The following is a 20,677-nucleotide window of genomic DNA, read 5'->3' on the forward strand; positions in this document are numbered from 1 at the left end:
GTAGAGTGGCAGAGCCTTGACTGTGGTTGAGCTCTTCTCTTGAGCAAAGAACTGGGGCTGAAGGAAGTTACTATTAGTCATAAGCCCTTTTAGGGGGGAGAGTCTGCAACTCTTTTCTAGTGGGTTTTTTCCCTTTGATTCCTCCTCTCCATCTTTCGTGTCCTCTCCTTTTTTCATATACAGGTATTTCCTGCCCTTCTTCCTTTTTCTCTCCATCCTCTCAAATGTTTTGCAGCATGCTTTATCTCCTCCTATTATATAAATAGAAAAAAAGAAAGCTAACTACAAGTTAATTCTAAGGTGTTGTCAGATAAACAGGCACAAGCCTTTCAGTTTCCTGTCTGTGTTGTATCCAACAGACAGATGTGCCACCCGTCGGTGTAGAGAGCGTTGTCCCCACCCACCAAGAGGAAACGTGTCGGAGTAATGCGAGTCCATTTTCTTTCAGCTGGTCTACCGATGCACAGCAACCAGCCAATCCTGCTGTCTCAAGGGTATCCGTACCTCAATGTCAGTTACATTCAGCAGAAAAAGTGACATTTAATGGAAAGCAAAACAAATCAGGTCCTGATTCAAAATTTTAACACGTTTAGATAGCTTATTTAAATTCTAAGACTGTTTTTACAGACTGTATTATTTGTATATAAATATGAACTATAGTTTTTACTAGTATCACCAAATTGAGTGATACAAATTTCATCTATTTTATTACCCTATTTTTAAGGGAATTTTATGTTTTGTTTAACCTTGATGAATTGTATAAAGAGAGAATTTAAAAAATTACATTCTTTATTTTCTATTAGCTGTATTCATACTTTGGTTGCTTCAGACTTTATATATTGTTCTTAAAAGTCAGGAAAGAATTTCACGTGTTTTAAATTGTCACTTCTATTCTTTACAGAACCTTGTAGTGCCAAAAACTTTTTAAAAGGTAAAAAAATAAAATAAAATTACAATATGAAGATTCAGATTTTTCTTTTCCATACTTGTATATTGAACATTCAAACTTGAATGGAAAGTTGATTTTGTCTGTATTTGAAGTACTTCTATTTTAAGTTAATAAATTTTTTTGACAAGAGTTAAATTTGGTTAATCTGTTGTATAGATGATGGAAATATTATGTAATGAGATTTCTTTTAATTTTGGTGAATAGAGCATTCTAAATCACAGATTTTAGTTTTAGAGATTCAAGTATCATTTCATGTCCTTTATTTGGTTGGATGTTCACAACACCCATATGAGGTTGATAGAAGCAGAAGCCATTTCCATTTTATCTTTGAAAATAAAAACTGAAATGCAAAGCAGTCAGTAAATTCCAAAAAGCAAACTTACATGCTGGAGTCTGAATTGAAAAGTATTTGGAAAGAGAGTTTTAAAACACTGAGACTAATATTGGCAATTAGAGTGGAGGGAAGATAACTTTTTTTTTTTTTTTTTTTGAGATAGAGTCTGTCTCTGTCACCCAGGCTGCAGTGTTGTAGTATGATCTCGGCTCACTGCAACCTCTGTCTTCTGGGTTTGAGCGATTCTCCTGCCTCAGCCTCCCGAGTAGCTGGGATTACAGACACGCGCCACCACACTTGGCTAATTTTTGTATTTTTAGTAGTGGCAGGGTTTCACCACGTTGGTCAGGCTGGTCTCAAATTCCTGACCTCAGGTGATCCACCTGCCTTGGCCTCCCAAAGTGCTGGGATTACAGGTGTTGAGCCACCGCACCCAGCCCAGACTCTATTCATTTTGAGTCCTATACTTCCACTTGGAAAGCACACTTGCCAAGATGATAATTATTTACCAGTAATACTTGGAATTAATTATTATTGGGTATTGGAATTCAGACTCGAGTTGTTGGTGGCATAATGTTTTAGCTGTTTTAGCAGTGAGGTGAGGTGATTTTCTCTAACCCCTTAATTAGTCCGTCCAGTTGCCTGGGATATTAGGCTAAATGATGCTATATATCTATTTGGAAATGTGCAGAATAAGTAGATAAAAATGTAAGGACAGTGGGTCATCTTTGCTGTGCTTCCTCTGATACACATTACTTAAATAGGAGACTGCTTGGGCCCTTGCCATATTTTGCAACATGGAAGATATCTGAAACCTATTGCAGGTATTCATGCTGTATTTACAGCCCTAAGTTAAATATATTTACTATTTTTTTTTACCTAACCTGAGTTAGGTATATTTACTATTTTTTCTTATTAAAGTGTCAGTATCCTTCAGAATCCTATTAAGTGGTGGACTTAAATCATTTATTAACAAGATACCTGACCCAACTATGCATTTATGTTAAAATGACTTGGAGCATTCAAGATTTAAATTAACATTCAATACTTCATGTCCTTCCACATCTTGGAGAACAGGTAATGATGTATACAGGGGTGTTTATTATTGTCTTTACTTTTGTACATACAGTAGGCCCTCCGTATCCATGGGTTTTGCATCTATAGATTCAACCAACCACGGATTGCAGATATTAAAACTGTGTCTGTACTGAACTTGTACAGTTTGTTATTATTCCCTAAACAATACAGTATAACTTTTCCCAAAGAATTTACATTGTATGAGGCATTATATGTAATCTAGAAATGATTTAAAGTGTAAAGGAGGATGTGCATAGGTTATATGCAAAGACTACACTATTTTATATCAGGGACCTGAGCATCCTTGGATTTTGGTATATCTGCAGGAGGTCCTGGAACCAATCCCCCACCAGATAACAAGGGGAGGATTGTATTTGAAATATTCATTAAAAATAAAACAACTTCCAATAACAGAATGCCCCAACCCCTCAGCCTTTCTTCCTTAAGGAAGGCAGTATAATACCACTTGGCAAAACCTACTAACTGGCAACCTAGTAACCAACAGCCTAGGTTTTACTTACATGATAGTGTTACAGATACTAGTTTTCAGCATCTCAGTTGCCCTCCTTCAGTAACTGCCAGTGTTCAATAATTGGCAAAACTGTTCTGTTGAAAAACCTATGTAGTTTAAAATTGATACAGTAGAAACTCAGATTTTAAGTTTGCAAAGTAGATTATGAATTCAGATTCATTGTAGAGCAGTTAAGTAGAAAATTATCAATCTTATACAGGGAGAACACACACATTTAAGATCAAATTGTTTTGAAATGTTCTGTTTAATAACATGGAGATTAGTATTTTCCCTTGACATTAGGATTAAAAATATAAATATGTACTGTATATTTGTTTATATCCCCTACAGATGGACATTTTTGCTGTTTCCAGTTATTCTTATATATACATATTATATATATAATGTGTAAAATGATGATGGGATAAAGCTATTTGTGTGTACATGTAATTATTCTATTAGGGTGAATTCCTGTAAGTGGGATTACTGGGTAAAAGGATCAAAAGTTCCAAGGTTCCTGCTACATATTGCCAAACTGCCCTTCATAAAAGTGGTTATCAATCTGTAGTTCCTTTCTACAGATTGATATGTAATGTGTTGGTATGCTTATAAAAACAATATGTAAAATGTGTTGGTATGCTTATAAAAAAGCTTTTAACTCCCAACAACTCATTTCTTCCTTGTAGAAATTAACATGTTTATTGTAAAAAGAAAATAAGCATTATATAAAAGTACAAAGTTTAAAAATCACTCAAAAGTTCATCAGCCAGAAAGAAGTACCAGAAAGAAGTACTATCTGGTGAACTTCATTCATTCCAACCCTCTCTCTTAATCATACAGGCACATATATACAAATAGTTTTACAAAAGTGGGTTTATATGCTATATTTAACAAATTAGCAAATTAACAAAAGGAAAACAAGTGTGAAACTGAAAAAATGCTCAATTTAAATACTTTTTTCCCACAAGAGAATCTAGTCTTGTAAGATTTCTCCTAAAATTAAGGACAATTACGGAAAACAATAAAGAGGCTATTTTTTTTTCTAGCTTCATGTATGTTTTAATTAGAGACTGTACGTGATTCCTGCCATGAAAGATGAAACCAGCACACTCTACTTGTTATTTCTATATAGACAGTGTTCATAATATTTAATTTTGACTTTATAATCATTGCCCATTATTTTTAAAGTTTCTGAAGTGTTTACTAAACACTCCTTTTACTGATTCTTTGTTCCTAAGTCCTTAATTTGATTCATTTCTTCTTTAGTTGAATTTCATTATTGGGCGGTTTTTTCCCAAAGAATCTCATGATTTGTACTTTTAAGTTCTTACAGACTTGAGAACATCTATAGCCTTTGTATTTTAAGACAACTTTGGCAAAGTATAAAATTTCTGGCACACTTTTTCTCAAACCTTTGGAGCCTTTTGCTTCATTGCCTTTTTGTTATAAGATCTGAGACCATCCTGACCCCATTTAATTATTTTTTCTTTTTGAGACGGAGTCTCACTCTGTTGCCCAGGCTGGAGTGCAATGGCGCGATCTCGGCTCACTGCAAGCTCCGCCTCCCGGATTCACGCCATTCTCCAGCCTCAGCCTCCCTAGTAGCTCCGCCCGCCAGCACGCCCAGCTAATTTTTTGTATTTTTAGTAGAGATGGGTTTCACTGTGTTAGCCTTGATGGTCTCTATCTCCTGACCTCATGATCCGTCTGCCTCGGCCTCCCAAAGTGCTGGGATTACAGGCGTGAGCCACCGCGCCTGGCCAATTCTTTTTAAACCTTCAGAATATTTCCTTATTCTACATATTTCTCTTTTCCATTTTTTATTTCCTCCAGCCTATTTTCTCTGTGCTGTTTTATGTTTTGTGGTTTCTAGTATAAGGCCTTTAAACTCCACCAATCTTATTTTCCATCTCTTAATCTCTTTTGAACCTTTTTTTTTTAAAGAGATCATGTCTGCTGTCTTTTTTGAGCATGTGGAGAATTTCTGTCACATTAACCTTTTTGAGGGAGTGGGCAATCTGTGATCATTCTTTTCTAAATAATGCTTATTTAAACTTCGGTCTACTGAAGAATAACACGAAGAGGTTAGAGGAATGAGCTTGAAGTTGGGTTGTTAATATTGGAACCCTCTCACCAAACCCATTATTTTTCTTTCTTTTTTTTTTTTTTTTTTTTTTTTTTGAGATGGAGTTTCGCTCTTTTTGCCCAGGCTGAAGTGCAGTGGCACGATCTCAGCTCACTACATCCTCTGCCTCCCGGGTTCAAGTGATTTTCCTGCCGCAGCCTCCCGAGTAACTGGGATTACAGGCATGCGCCACCATGCCCGGCTAATTTTGTATTTTTTAGTAGAGACAGGGTTTCTCCATGTTGGCCAGGCTGGTCTCAAACTCCTGACCTCAGGTGATCTGCCCGCCTCGGCCTCCCAAAGTGCTGGGATTACAGGCGTGAGCCACCGCACCTGGCCAAAAATGCATTATTTCTTTTGCCCCTTGGAACACATCTCCCTTAATTTCTTAGTATTAAAAGGCGAGATTGTGCCCTATGGCAAAGCTTTTAAGTCTGTGTATTTCAAATTATTGGAAGTGAAATCGATTAAGTGGTTTCATCCAATATTAAAAACTTATCAAGTAGGAAATACCAGAATTCACTTTGCGTAGTAAGTATTCTTTCCTGAAATTTGTCTCAGTACAGAATACAGATGTGTAGAGAGGTAAGATGTAAAAGACGTTTTTAAAATGTATGCTGTAGTCAAAAAGTTTAAAATGCTTCATCCATAGGCAAGCACATAGATGACAGAAAGAGCCTTACAGCAAGGTTTGTCCTCAAGCTCCATCTCCTGTGTAATTTTATCAAAACAATGTCTACAGACATGCAACATGTCTTACTCTTACCTCCTCCTTCTAATTAAAGAATAGGGACATTCTCCTTCCTGCTATTGATTGGCTGTGGTACCTCAATTTTGGTCCACATATTACCATACGTCTAAACAAGTATGTTTTAATGTTTGTTTGGGGAGGTTTATTTCTGTTACTAAAATTTATTGGGCTTTGTGTGTGGGTTTTTACTTTAAAACATATTTTAAGATAAAGTTTTATTTTAAGAGTGTACTGGATGACAGCTTGGTTGGTCCATGGGTCATTTCTGTCCATGCCAGAAGACATTTCTTTCTACCTAGATCACTTTCATAAAGAAATAACTGCTATGACACTGTAATACATTTACGTAGAGATGCTTATATTTAATCTTAAAAGGTAGTCCTATATAGTTGTATCAGGAACCATAAGAGCTCTTTCAGACCACTTTTATTAACTCAGGTATTATGAAAGGAATCACTGAAGAATATGAAAGCTCAAATGAGATTAAAAAATGCTTTAATACTGCTGCAGAAGTCTTTCAATTCTAGAGCAGGCATAGAATATATAGAATGTTTACCTTATGACCAGATACAACCTCCCAAGAAAAACTGGATCCTGCAGGGCAGTTGGTCTTCACAGTTCCTGCTGGGACTACAGTTGCAGGAAGTCATTCCATCACTTTTCTCTTTAAGGGAGTTAAGTACAGGTAAAGGAACTCTTCTAGCAAAGATCTTAATAATCTCTTGGTTATTGATGTCCGTGGAGGCTTTTTAGTCCTTCCTTTGCTTCTGCATTCTTGACCCTTGGCTTCTTTCACTCACTCTCTCCTAATTCTCCTGTCCTTCTGAATGGGCCATTCCAGTTTTCAATACATGACTTCTATTTCTTCCTGTGTTGGTGTTGCCTGTGGTTCTGTTGTGTGCATTTCTGATATATATAAACACTCTGGGAAGTCTTATTGACAGATTCCACAATTACTTAAACATTGTCAATTCTGGCCTAGATCGCTATGTTAAACTCTGGTCCCTATCTCCAACTTATGGGCTTTTGTTTTTAGCTATACCATAGCTGTCTCAAATTAAACTTGTTAAACTGAATGCATCATTTTCATTACTACCACAATCCTCTAATTCTCTGCCCCTCTAAAAGCTCTCTTCCTGCTGTATTTTCTGACTTTGTGAATGGCACGACTGTCTAGCAATTTAGGTCAAAACCATGACTAATATTATTTACTTTCCTCTCCATCAAATCTTTTTCAATCCTGTTACCCTACTGCTACTGACTAGGCCTGGATAATGTCAATGCTTATATGATAAAGGCTGGATACCTTAACCTGGATTTCAAGCTTATGGGCAAGAACAAATGAAACTATGAAAAAATGGGCTGTATAAAGGGTATTAAGTGCCGCTCTCTGTTGAACTGTTTGATGAAACTGGCTTTAATGATCCAGAAGAAGCCTTACATTTGAATGCATCCTGTTCTTTCAAAACTGCTACAAACCAGTTTTCATGTTTATTACCACTTGCTGCTGCTGGAAAAAAGTTAGGAGCTACTCTGTTTTACTCCTTTGATCTTTGAATAATAGCAGCAGCACAAATCCCAGGATTCTCAAAGCAGTTCCAACCACAACAAACCAAAAACTAAACTACAGCGAAATGGGAAACAGGTGTGTCCGGTTTAATAAAAAGGGAAAGGGTCATCAGGTGGCCACATCCTTTTCTTGTCATTCATATCCCCAAACTCCAGATCCTTTCTACTCTCATAAGTTTGAATACGGTCAAGGTTAGTTGGGTCAAAAACTGATGTTGATTATGATTAAAAAGATACAAAACTCAGCACCTCCTTCATTAAAAATAAAGGTTGAGAAACTTGATAAGAAAAAAACTAAAATATTCTTATAGCTGCCTGGGGGAGATCTTAATCCTTCCAGATAGACAGATATCCTCATATCCACAGGAGGCCATGTGGACTAAAACCAAACTGAGTCCATTACTCATTCCCTCTCCGGCTCTTCTTGTGGCTCTTCTTAGACCTGAAATGGCAACACAATATAAATAATTATATTAAGAAGCTGGGCAGCCAGGCACGGTGGCTCACGCCTGTAATCTCAGCACTTTGGGAGGCCAAGGCAGGCAGATCACCTGAGGTCAGGAATCCGAGACCAGCCTGGCCAACGTGGTGAAACCCTGTCTTTACTAAAAGTACAAAAATTAGCCGAGCATGGCGGCGGGCGCCTGTAATCCCAGCTACTCGGGAGGCTGGGACAGGAGAATTGCTTGAACCCGGGAGGTGGAGGTTGCTGTGAGCCGAGATTGGGCCATTGCACTCCAGCCTCAATGACAGAGTGAGACGCCATCTCAAAAAAAAAAAAAAAAGAGTCCTGAGAAAGACCTTGGTATGCTGACATTGATAGGGATGGAGCTGACACTCAGTATTCATTAAACGGCTTGGTATTTTTTTGATTCAGAGCAACACTCTTGAGTCAGGCATTACTATCCAAATTTTACCATTGAGAAAATGACCTCTCAGAGGTTAAGAGTGCACCCAACAGGCCGGGCACGGTGGCTCACGCCTGTAATCCCAGCACTTTGGGAGACCGAGGTGGGCGGATCACAAGGTCAGATTGAGACCATCCTGGCTAAAATGGTGAAACCCCGTCTCTACTAAAAATATAAAAAATTAGCCAAGCGTGGTGGCGGGTGCCTGTAGTCCCAGCTACTCGAGAGGCTGAGGCAGGAGAATGGCGTGAGCCCAGGAGGTGGAGCTTGCAGTGAGCTGAGATTGCGCCACTGCACTCCAGCCTGGGCGACAGAGCGAGACTCTGTCTCAAAAAAAAAAAAAAAAAAAGAGTGCACCCAACAGTATATGGCACGTGGGGGTTTCTAATGAAATCTTATCAAATGAAAGTGACTTGTCCAAGGTCACTCAACTGTTAAGTTTCAAAACCTGGGACTAAACCCCATGTTTTCTGAGACCAAAGCTCATCCATTATCCAAAGCTGCAATCCTGTAAAGCAAAACAAAGCAAAACAGGTATCAGCTTGAACCCGGGAGGCAGAGGCTGCAGTGAGCCAAGTTCACGCCACTGCACTCCAGCTTGGGAGACAAGCACGAAACTCAGTTCTCAAAAAAAAAAAAAAGAAAAAAAAGTTATCTAACCCCAGTAATTCTCAAAGCAATAGACCAATTTTGTCTTGTAATGAAGAAGAATTCCTAACATCCCCCAACAAAACAAGAAAATTTCAGGTCCAATTAGTTGTAATTTGGACTATTTCTGTAAAGTTAAAATAGAGGTCAATTCATTACCTTTCGGGAGACTTTGAGTGGCTCCTGTGTCTGTGACTACGGTGATGACCTGGGGAAGAAAAAGCCATTGCATAAGATCCTACCCTTCTACTCATTAAACTGTCATTCTCACCTCCCCTAATACCTGCCATTGACTTAATATTCTTTTGGCCTATGCAGGGGACACCTCTTAGTGGAAGCAACTCTGAATTAGTGGAGGAAGAGGGAGCAAAGAAAGTAATAATGAAACCAGTTCAAATACATATACATTCAAGGGCTTTATGGCTAATTTCACAAACATCATATTGGGTTTTCACTATTATGTTAGATCTTATTCCTATAATTTTAGATGAAAAAACTGAAGCAAACCTTATCAGCAAAGCTTATAAGTGACAGTCAAGCTGTGAACCTTAATTTTCAAATTCTATGTCCATTTGCTTTTCTGTTAGGCAGTACAGTCAGGCACTCCTGTACTGCAGGAGGCTAACTACTCCTTTTACATTTCTTTGTTAAGACAACCTGTGGCAAAAGGCCCACATGCTTTACCTGGTGACTTGGAACGGGATCTGTGCCGCCGATCTCGGGACCTGCTGCGGTGACGTCTTGGACTCTTGCTCCGATGCCTTTCTCGGCGAGGGGAGGGGCTGTAGAAAAGACTGGTCAGACTACCAGATCTGGTTAGCAATATACATACAACATCAATACCACCACCCCCTCCCCAAAAGCCCTATCCTTCATCACAAATGACTGAAGGCCTACCTTCTCCTTTTGGGAGATCGACTCCGCCTATAAAGAGGAGAGGAAGAAGAAAGCCTAGGTTAGCGCACTGGATGTTGTAGATTGCAAAAACGGCTCCAATCTTATCCTTCACGCTTCTCTGTATCACCCTTCTCTGTATCCATGTCTTTTGTCATGTAACTCTAGCACCCTCCCATTCTAACTTTAGGACTGGCGACATGACTCGCTTTGGCTAATGGGATATTTGCAAATGTGATAAAAGCAGATACTGGAAAAACATTTGCATGACCGGGTTTGTTTGCTCTTGAGTTCTGCCACTACCATGAGAATATGCCCAATTTAGCCTGCTGGAGGATGACACAGAGAAGAGAAATTTCCCCTGTCATCCAAGCTAAGGCAATTCCATACCAGCCAGTAGACAGCCGACAACAAAACAGGTACTTAAAAAACTGCCTATCCAAGCTCTGCTTAAATCATTGACTGCAGACTTGTGAAAGGAACAAATGGTTACTGTTGTCTGCCAATGAGGTTTTATAGGTGGTTGTTTTGCAGCAACAGATAACTAATATATTGGGCAAACATTCTCTATAGACTGGCATTTTTCCTTCTCTAAAATCCAAACTTCTAGGCTACAGTTCTCAAAATCTTCTGGGAAAAGGCCAATGACTAGGCTTTACCTTCTGGGAGACCGGCTCCTACTCCTTCTGTAGCGCAGTGTGGGAGAGCGACGGGGCTTGTCCAAGTCTCGGTAGCTTCTCCGGCGGTGATCAGGTGATGGCACTCTTTCCAACTGGAAACAAGATGACTAGGTCATTGAAAGGCACAGGCTTATAAAGAGCCATCTAGGAACACTAATTATACTTCATGCCCCATCTTGTCCCAAAGTCCATCTCCATGTGACTTTAAAGCACAGTAACCTGACTACAAAGAGGGAGTCACTTACCCTATTAACTAACAAAACTTATGAGCTACATAAGCAGCCAAAATGACTCATAGGAGAGGGAACAGAAACGGACCTGTGTGTGTGTGTGTATATATGTTTAGTTTATCTGCAGCCTGGGCAACACGGTGAAATCCCATCTCTACAAAAAAAAAAATACACAAATTAGCCAGGTATGCTGGCACACGCCTGTAGTTCCAGCTACTTGGGAGGCTGAGATGGGAGGATTGCTTGAGCCTGGGAGGCCGAGAATGCAGTGAGCCACTGCACCTCAGCCTGGGCAACAGAGCAAGACCCTATCTCAAAAAAAAAAAGTTTGACTGCTTCCTGAAACAACTGGGCAGCTTGGTTGTTTTCAACTTTTCAGCACTGTAACTAGTACTGAAAGAACATGACTATGCGGTTGACATTTTCCCCCTCCTAAACAAGGCTTATTCCTTAGGATAGGTGCAATTATGAAAGTGTTATTTCTTTCCAAGTACTTAATAGCTGCCACCATTTATTAGGCAATTATAATGTGCCAATACTCTGCTAAGGGCTTTAAGTTTATAATCTTATTTAATACTTTTAACAGTCTTGGGGAAAAAAGTATCATTAACCTCACTTTACATAGAAGAAAACTAAATTTAAGTAATTTGCGTAAGATTATACCACTAGTATATGGCAGAGCTGAGGTGCTTTTAATAAGGAAATATTGTTTTTGGTTAGAGTTTAAAAAAAAAATTTTTTCTTGAGATGGAGCCTCACTTTCACCCAGGCTGGAGTGCAGTGGTGCGATCTTGGCTCACTGCAACCTCCACCTCCCGGATTCAAGCGACTCTGCTGCCTCAGCCTCCTGGGTAGCTAGGATTACAGGCACCCATCACAACGCTGGCTAATTTTTGTATTTTTAGTAGAGACGAGGTTTCACCACCATGTTGGCCAGGCTGGTCTTGAACTCCTGACCTCTGGTCATCCGTTCGCCTTGGCCTCCCAAAGTGCTATGATTACAGGCTTGAGCGACCACGCCTGGCCAATAGAGTTAAAAATTAAAGTCTAAAAACAAAAAACCATTCCCATTTTCTATTACTCCCTCCCCTACAACCATAAAAGTCTCAGGTGCCTGACCTTCTCATCCTCCTCTTCTTCCTCTTCACTGGACTCCACATCATCCATGTCCTCTTCCAGAGCACTAACTCGAGGCTCCAGTTGCTCAGCTTCCTCTAATACATAGCGTTTCTACAGAGAACATGATGAGAGTTGGGAGTTGTTGCCATTTCCCTATTTCTTGAAACCTCAACACAGGGCTTCAGGGTTCCAAGGAGCAACAGCTGAGGCAATTTCATTTCAAAGACAGTTCAAGATTTTCGTAACAAGTTTAATAGACCTGAAATCTATAAAGTTCTCCTATAAACATAAATACAAACCTGAAGAGAACATCTTCATTTTCTATTGACTCTATTCCCTGTATCTTACACTCTAAAGTCATGGGAATATCAATCAGTATAGGTATAGCCTAGAACCAAAAGGGCTTCACACACAGAGAAAATCCAAGGGCTAATAAGTTCATGGCTGGTAGTTCCACTAGAAGAGGTCTAGCCCTTAAGTAGCACCAAATCTCCAGTAGACCCAGGATCTCGGGAGCTGTTGATATTCATGCATTTTGAACTGGTTCCATTTTAATCTGGGATATGGCTTAGCAATGTTTATTTGAGTGGCTAAGGATCAGAGAGGCAAAGCTGATTTCAAAGATGCCAAATGGCTAAATGTAGTGGCATGTACCCGTGGTCCCAGCTCTTTGGGAGACTGAGGTAGGAAGATCCCTTGAGCCCAGGAGTTTAAGAACAGCCTGGGCAACATAGCAAGACATTGTCTTGCTATAAGAATTGGGCCCTCAAAGTAGGTTTTCAAATTTATAATCTCATTCTTTCCACTACATGCCCTACAGTGCCAACATGGAACAGGAGAGCTGTATCACACTCATTTCCTGAAAAGATGCCTCATGGATAGTCGTTTATCACTAGGAAAGGGAAGCAGGATGGTGAAGGCAAGTTTAAGGAATTAAGGGCTCAGTCTCCCACTCCTGGCCCTATTTTTATCTGTTTTATGTCCTGGCTTTTTACATGAAGATTAGTTTGAAAAAAAATGCTCATGAAGTTAAAAAATCCCTACCTACTCTAGCTACAATACCCTTGATGTAACATCCTGAATAAATTTCTTTTTTCATGATAGACGGGTAATGTGCTGACGTTGTAACAAGGTTTGAGGGAGGCACAACTCACACATGCACGTGAACTACAAAAGGATGGAGAAAAACAAAGTTTCCTTGTTTTAAACTATTCACTTTTAAAGCCCTGCCCTTCAAATATTTTATCTATTTTCCTCTCACTCCCAATCCACTATCTTGGGACTCCCAGACAGGAAGACTATTCATTAAGAGGACCCATAAGATCCACAGGCTTCAGTGTTTAAGCTGTGTGTATGTGTTTGTCTGTCTGCCTGTCTAGGAAGAGAAGGGTGCCTCTGGTAAGAGACTTTTATTTCTTACCTGTAGTCGGGGCAGAATGATATCACAGACTCTCTCACTGTGCAATAGTTCATCAATAAACTCATCAACATGCATCAATTCAAACTCTGCAAGAAAAAGTCATTAGAGCAAACAACCTGGAAATAACAGATTTAGATGCCAAAAAGTAAAAGAAGTGTTAAGACCTCCTATCAGGACATCTATGTGCTAGGCCTCTTTAGAAGAGATTAAGGGATGAATGAAGATGTCCCAATTAGCAGGAGACAAACACAAAAACAAGCACAAACAGTCCTGAATTATGTAGGGATGATCTTGAAGAGATCATATAACTCAAATATAATTTCTCATCTGAACCTGCAATGTTTCTGAATTTAGAACATGTATCTTATATGGCACATGGAGTGATAGCTTTTGAGAATTGGCTAGGAGTGGTGGCTCACGCCTGTAATCCCAGCACTTTGGGAGGCCAAGGCAGGCAGATCACTTGAGGTTAGGAGTTCAAGACAGGCCTGGCCAACATGGCGAGACCCCATCTCTACTAAAAATACAAAAATTAGCTGGGCATGGTGGTGGGCACATGTAATCCCAGCTACTCAAGAGGCTGAGGCAGGAGAATTATTTGAACCTGGGAGACAGAGGTTGCAGTGACCTGAGACCACACCACTACACTCCAGCCTGGGCAACAGAGCGAGACTCTGTCTCAAAAAAAAAAAAAAAATTATACATATATATGTATAAATTATGTTATATGTAAATTATATATAATTATGTATATTTATTTGTATGTAAATATAATTATATATATAAAATGTGTATATGTGTGTGTATATACATATATACAAATACATATATATACACATACATATACACATACATATACATATATGTATACACACATACATATACATATATAGCTTTTGAGAACTTCCATGGTAAACATTACCTTACTTCTGGGGTTCTCAACCATGGGCAATTTTGCACATGCCCATCCCCCTACTTAGAAGGAGGTGTTACTTCCATCTAGTGGGTAGAGGCTAGAGGCTAGAGATACTGCTACTCATTCTGTGATGCACAAGCCAATCCTCACACAAAAATTATATGACCCACAATGTCAATAGGTTCAGAAATTTAGTTTATGTAATAAACTAATAAATAAATAACTCCATCATGGCCATGACCATGTCCATCTTGTTCACCATGGTATTTACACCACATAGCACAGTATGTGACATGTCAATGGCACTTAATATGTATTTGTTCAATGAATGAATTAATAAGTTTAAAGTATAATACCAAATTCTATTTTTTTAAGATGGAGTCTCGCTCTGTTGCCCAGGCCGGAATACAGCGGCGTGATCTCGGCTCACTGCAACTTCCACCTCCTGGTTCAAGGGATTCTCCTGCCTCAGCCTCCTGAGTAGCTGGGATTACAGGTGTGCACCTCCACACCCTGCTAATTTCTGTAGTTCTAGTAGAGACAGGATTTCACCATATTGACGAGGCTGGTCTCAAACTCCTGACCTCAAGTGATCTGCCCGCCTTGGCCTCCTAAAGTGCTGGGATTAGAGGTGTGAGACACCGTGCTTGGCCTCATATTCTTAACCTTCTACTGTTTAATGATACATGTAGGGGGAAAGGTAAATGTTCCTATCTTCTGTTATGACACCAAGTGAGAAAAGGTTTTGACTGTATTACCTGGAATCCCTCCTTAGCTCATTAAGTAATCTCTTTGTAGAAGGTATGGAGCTGCCTCTCTTGGATATACTTATTTTTCAGTGGGATTCCTGTATAAAAATGAGTAGTCTTATATGCTGCAGTGTGAATTACAGTGCTAGAGGAGAGGCCAGTAGAAAGAACTGTGAAAATGTAAAATATGGAGAACTAATTTTGTCTGAGAGGGCTGGGGAAGGTTTTTATGGAGAAGCCATTCTGCAGCTAGATCTTTTGGGATGGAGCACATGTAAAGGGGGCATATGATGCAAGGCAGGGATTAACATAAGATGCACTTGGAAAGGGAGGCAGACAGAGGCAGGCTGGGGAAGGCCAACACGAAGCTAGTAGTCAGACTGAAAACTCCCATGAGGGACAAGGGAAAACCTGCATAGAGGCAGTAACAATGCAGATGAAGAGGAGCATTCACACTGTCTATGACAATGTACTAGTGAAATAAAAACTGGCTTCAAAATGACAATCAGGAGACTTAGCACCATACTCACCCCCATTTCGGTTCTGGCTCTTGATTTTTCGATAGTCATTGTACAAAGGCTCCAAGTACTTGTAGCAATCAATTGCAGTGCCTGTCAGCCTCATGTAAAGTGCCCCCAGCATGCGGACATACCTGATAGACAGATGACAGTGAAACAACAGGCCATCCTAGAAGTTCCTGAGTTTTACAACTAGCTGTTCTCATGACAGTAGTGGATAAACATGTTCTTCTCTTTGGCAGGTAAGAAAGCTGCAATTGTGGAGGTAGAATGCAGCAGAAGACAGACAGCTAAAATATGGAGACCTGGGTTCAAGTTCCCATGCTACCATTTATGGCTGTGGGAACATCATACATATTGATCAACTTTCAAATATATCATCAGTAAAACTAGAATAAAACCTATTTACCTCACAGGATTACTCTAAGAATCAAAGAATCAAAAGAAATACTGAATTTTATTTTATTGTATTTATTTTTTAAGGCAGAGTCTTGCTCTGTTGCCCAGGCTGCAGTGCAGTGGCACGATCTTGGCTCACTGCAACCTCCGCCTCCTGGGATCAAGCAATTCTCCTGCCTCAGCCTCTGAGTAGCGAGGATTACAGGCGCCCGCCACCATGCCCAGCTAATTTTTGTATTTTTATTTATGTATTTATTTCTTGAGACAGAATCTTGCTCTGTTGCCCAGGCTGGAGTGCAGTGGCACGATCTCAACTCACTGCAGCCTCCACCTCCTGGGTTCAAGAAATTCTCCTGCCTCAGCCTCCCAAGTAGCTGGGATTATAGGCATGTGCCACCACACCCGGCCTAATTTTTGTATTTTTAGTAGAGACCAGTTTTGCCATGTTGGCCAGGCTAGTCTCAAACTCCTGACCTCAGGTGATCTGCCTGCCTTGGCCTCCCAAAGTGCTGGGATTACAGGTGTTAGCCACCATGCCTGGCCTATTTTTGTATTTTTAGTAGAGACGGGGTTTCCCCATGTTGGCCAGGCTGGTCTCGAACTCCTGACCTCAAGCAATCCACCTGCCTTGGCCTCCCAAAGTGCTGGGATTACAGGTGTGAGCCACCACACCTGGCCAGATACTGAATTTTAAAACAAAGTAGAAGATATATTTAATAACAATACAAGAACAAGTACACATAAACATGACTGCTGGTTTTGGAAAAAAGTAAGTCATCTGGGTTCAAATTCTGACTCCATAATTTACTAAGTCTGTGACACTACTGGTCAAATCATGTGTTTTCTCAATCCTTGTAAAATGGAGATAATGCTACCTAATTTATGGCTTGGTATATAAACAAGAAATGCATTTAAAGTGCTAAGTATAGCACAGAGCACACAGAAAGTGCCTAACAAAAGTTAGGTATTTTCTAGCTGTTAATGCTTTATAAGAGTCACTCCGGCCAGGGGCGGTGGCTCACGCCTGTAATCCCAGCACTTTGGGAGGCCGAGGCAGGTGGATCACGAGGTCAGGAGATCGAGACCATCCTGGCTAACACGGTGAAATGCCGTCTCTAGTAAAAATACAAAAAAGTAGCTGGGTGTAGTGGTAGGCGCCTGTAGTCCCAGCTACTTGGGAGGCTGAGGCAGGAGGATGGTGTGAACTCGGGAGGCGGAGCTTGCAGTGAGCCGACACTGCACCACTGCACTCCAGCCTGGGCAACAGAGCGAGACTCCGTCTCAAACAAAAAAGAAAGAGTTGTTCCTCTTCCCTTTTTCCTATATCCAACTACTTAAATTTCCTCTTGGGTAACTAGGAGGCTTTTGAAACTCATAGTTTCTTTGTACGAGAAGCAGAATACTGTAGCAAAGAATATGAACTCTGAAGCCAGATTTGCCACTTACTAGCTGTTTGAACTTGGGCAAAATTAATTAATCTCTGTGCCTCAGTTTCCTCTCCTGTAGAATAGGGATTAAAAGTTTAGAAGGTTGTTGTGAAAGTGAAATGAATTATTATATGCAAAGCCCTTAGAGCATGGCACATAAGAAGCTATTATGTCTGTCTCCTATACTTGTCTGTGATTTCCTTGAGAATGGGTAATAAGGTAATGAGAAGCTGACATTTTCTAGGTGTTTACCATGCAGCAAGTGCTGTGTTCAGAGATCTGCATGCATTACCCTCTTTCACTCTTATATTATAGTCACCATTTTACAGATAAGCAAAGTTTAGAAAATTAAGTAACCTCTCCAATGTCACAGTTAATGGGCAACAGAATCTGGATGTGAACCCAGATCTTACACCTCTTAACCATCACCTTTTGTTGTTTGATTTTCACCCCTGAGCGTCCAGTGCCTACCAACATATCAGGCACTCACTTTTGCTTAATATGTATTTAGTGAATTTGTGAAATCCTTTTTCAGGGAAAAATTACCAAAACTGAGAAAGTAAAGTAGAAGATTAATACAATCAGAACAGATAAAATACAAACTTGGCAGGGTGTGGTGGCTCATGCCTGTAATCCCAGCACTCTGGGAGGCCCAGGGGGGAGGGGATCACCTGAAGTCTGGAGTTCGAGACCAGCCTGGCCAACATGGTGAAACCCCATCTCTACTAAAAATACAAAAATTAGCCAGGCATGATGGCACATGCCTGTAATCCCAGCTACTCGGGAGGCTGAGACAGGAGAATCACTTGAACCCAGGAAATGGGGGTTGCAGTGAGCCGAGATCGCACCACTGCACTCCATCCTGGGCAACACAGAGAGACTCTGTTTCCAAAACAAAAAACAAACAAACAAAAAACACAAACTCAAGGGCTCAAAAGCAAAAATCTGGAGTGGAACTCTGCAGAAATGAGATACACTGTGTACACCCCTCTTAACCAAAGCCCAATTCTGAACCGCCAAAATTAAACCTCTTATATTAGCTAGTGAACATTGCACTCACTTGAAATCTTCATTTTTGATAAACTCTACAATGATATCCTTCTCGGGCTGAATTTGAAGCATCTTCAAGGTTAAACACAGAAAGGGTGTTGGTTTTATGTTGCCACCATAGACGCCACCCACAAACCTTAACTCCATGGCTTTATCGACTACAAGTTCAGCTAAAAAACAAAAATAGAGTGACATATTAGGGCTAAGCTCTTCCTAGTTGGAGTTGAGTTAGTTCAAGCTTTGGTTCTCCTAAATATACATCAACAGTGTAATATTAGGAGAACGAATTTGTATTAATAACAGTAACGACAACAGCTAATATACATTGAGAATGGATAATAAAATAGGTACCCTTCTAAGCTTTTCGTATTATCTCACTTAACCTTTTTTAACAAGTCATGAAGAAAGTTCTAGCAATGTTCTTATTTCCAGGTAAGGAAAATGAGGGCTAAGAAAGGTAAAGTGACTTGCTCAAGGTCCATAGATTGTCACAGGACATGGATTTAAAGCCACAATTCAAATCGGAAGATTACCTGGAAGACTTCTCTGAAGCACTGATATTTATAAATACTGGAACCGGCCCAGATCTAAGAATAGTAAGATCATGAATTTGGTTTCAGGCATATTAACGTTAGGTCCTTAAAGACCTTCAACAGATTGTGTCAAAGTGTTATATCCGGATCCCTGAGCTTAACACTGTTGCAACCCAGCCTGCTATCATTAAATACGGAATAACTCACAACACCCAAATGAGACACCCTTCAGAATATGACCTTATCAGATTCATCTGTGTTTCTAATACTCAACACAAGACGAGGCACTTAGCAGGCAAATTTTCCTGAATGATCGACAGACTCCGCTCCAGTACCACCCCCAGAGGCCAGTCGCTAGTCCTACCGGCGCTCGGTCAGGAGAAATGGGCTACAAGGGGGCTGAGAGGCGCTCCGCGCGCTTCCGCTTACCCGTAAGTCCAAAGCACTCCTCTTTCCAGTACTTGGACTCATAGATTCGCGTTCGAATGATCTTCTCCACCAGATATTGAGGGTTGGTGCCGTGGATGCTGTGCGCATCCTTCACTGTACGGTTAGCCATTTTAGAATGCCTTCAATTCTATTTCCGTCGGATCCTTTAATGCGTCACATCCAGGTTCAGAAAAAGCACCTAGAGGAATGGAGAAAGGTGGAAGAAATTTCACTAAACAGCTTAGGCGACCATCTTGAAACTGGAAACACCGCAGTGTAAAGGGTTTCCGCGTCCCCCGTCGCCGATCGAATCAATGATGGCTGCTGCATGTTAGCGGATGTACGTCATGCGCCCCTCTTAGGTGTACGGAGTGGGCGGGGCGAGCTAGTAGGTGTGGCAACGAAGGGACGGTCTGGGGGCGGGGCCACGCCGATTGGCGCGAAATTTTCTTTTCTCTTTCCACCTTCTTTCCATTTCTAGCGAGACACACGCTTTGGTCCTGGCGTTCGGCCCGTAGTTGTAGAAGGAGCCCTGCTGGTGCAGGTTAGAGGTGCCGCATCCCCCGGAGCTCTCGAAGCGGAGGCGGTAGGAAACGGAGAGCTTGCGGCTAGCCGGAGGAAGCTTTGGAGCCGGGTGAGTGTGGCGTCCCGCGGGCTGCGATGGACTCGGGGGAGGGCGCATCGGAACCTCTGAAACTGAGGACGTTCTCTGTAGACCCAGTCATTGATTCTTTCAGCTGACATGTACCAAGCGCCTGTTCAGTGCCAGGCCCTGTTCTGAACTGTTAAGAGCGTTCCTCTGTTCCACACTCCGATTCCTAAAAGGCTTCCCGCGCCGCAGGGAACTGAGTTTGCAGGGGGGAAGGCGGAAGCCAACAGCCGAGAAGCAGGAGCATTCCTGCCCTCCGCACCCTGAGGCTCAGTGATGACTTTCCCTCCATCTGCATTTGTAAAGTACTCTACTTATTTCGTCCTTTGAGCTATAGTGTAGGAATCACTACAGGGAAGGCGGAGCAGAGGTTATTACCCCATTTTACGGATGTAGCAAATTGCGCCCAGAGAGGGACGTGTCTTAGGTCGCTTTTCGTGACTAAGCAGTCTGGGCTTCTACCCAGATCTTTTTTTCAGATGAGCTGCTAACTGCTGGGCTGTCTGTCATTCACCTTCTTTTCAGAAGAGAAGTCTGGTGGCCCCCTTTCTACGTCTCTTGTCTAACCCCAGAATTGAAGAGTCTTCTGCTGTGACAGTTGGAAAAAGCATTCTTATCCTGGTCTATTTGTGAAACTGCAATGATTAGATACGATTCTAGTTGTCTGTAACACATGAATAATAGTACCCTCGTCTCTGCTGTGTTAGGTGGGCTGGAAATGCCAAAGGAGTTTCCAATATGACACAATGGTTTAAGTCCCTTTGCAACAGTTTTTAACTTTAATGGAGGGCA

At 41.0% G+C, this 20,677-nt stretch overlaps 3 protein-coding genes and 1 pseudogene across 33 annotated transcripts in view; 2 read left to right on the forward strand and 2 right to left on the reverse strand.

The window, feature by feature from the left end:
- Positions 1 to 1,076, forward strand: part of TUT4 (terminal uridylyl transferase 4) — a 131,668-nt gene extending 130,592 nt beyond the window's left edge. For 18 of the 30 annotated variants that reach the window (XM_063655918.1, XM_054487762.2, XM_063655920.1 and 15 more), the window contains one exon: positions 449 to 1,076. In XM_063655918.1, coding sequence (XP_063511988.1) covers positions 449 to 537 — 89 coding nt within the window. In that variant the 3' untranslated portion in view covers positions 538 to 1,076. Of the gene's footprint in view, positions 1 to 359 lie in introns of all 30 variants that reach the window. The other 12 variants (XM_063655969.1, XM_063655934.1, XM_063655981.1 and 9 more) reach the window with 1 other exon arrangement.
- Positions 1,077 to 6,156: 5,080 nt separating this feature from the next.
- On the reverse strand, positions 6,157 to 19,597 carry PRPF38A (pre-mRNA processing factor 38A). Its single transcript, XM_054487796.2, has 10 exons — positions 19,237 to 19,597; positions 18,285 to 18,444; positions 15,411 to 15,532; positions 13,216 to 13,301; positions 11,796 to 11,906; positions 10,426 to 10,538; positions 9,770 to 9,796; positions 9,557 to 9,654; positions 9,032 to 9,080; positions 6,157 to 7,758 (listed from the first exon to the last, which is right to left on the reverse strand). Exons 1-10 carry the CDS (start codon positions 19,364 to 19,366, stop codon positions 7,716 to 7,718), a joined length of 939 nt encoding a protein of 312 aa, XP_054343771.1. The 5' UTR covers positions 19,367 to 19,597; the 3' UTR covers positions 6,157 to 7,715.
- LOC129024256 (small nucleolar RNA U13) lies at positions 12,894 to 12,974 on the reverse strand (annotated as a pseudogene).
- Positions 19,598 to 19,625: 28 nt separating the features above from the next.
- ORC1 (origin recognition complex subunit 1) overlaps positions 19,626 to 20,677 on the forward strand; it is a 31,783-nt gene continuing 30,731 nt past the window's right edge. The window contains exon 1 of one of the 2 annotated variants that reach the window (XM_054487815.2): positions 19,626 to 19,870. The gene's annotated coding sequence lies outside the window, so the exon portion shown is untranslated. The remainder of the gene's footprint in view (positions 19,871 to 20,677) is intronic. The other variant, XM_054487807.2, reaches the window with a different exon arrangement.

The sequence above is a fragment of the Pongo pygmaeus genome, chromosome 1, assembly GCF_028885625.2.
Source record: "Pongo pygmaeus isolate AG05252 chromosome 1, NHGRI_mPonPyg2-v2.0_pri, whole genome shotgun sequence".
Lineage (NCBI taxonomy): Eukaryota > Metazoa > Chordata > Mammalia > Primates > Hominidae > Pongo > Pongo pygmaeus.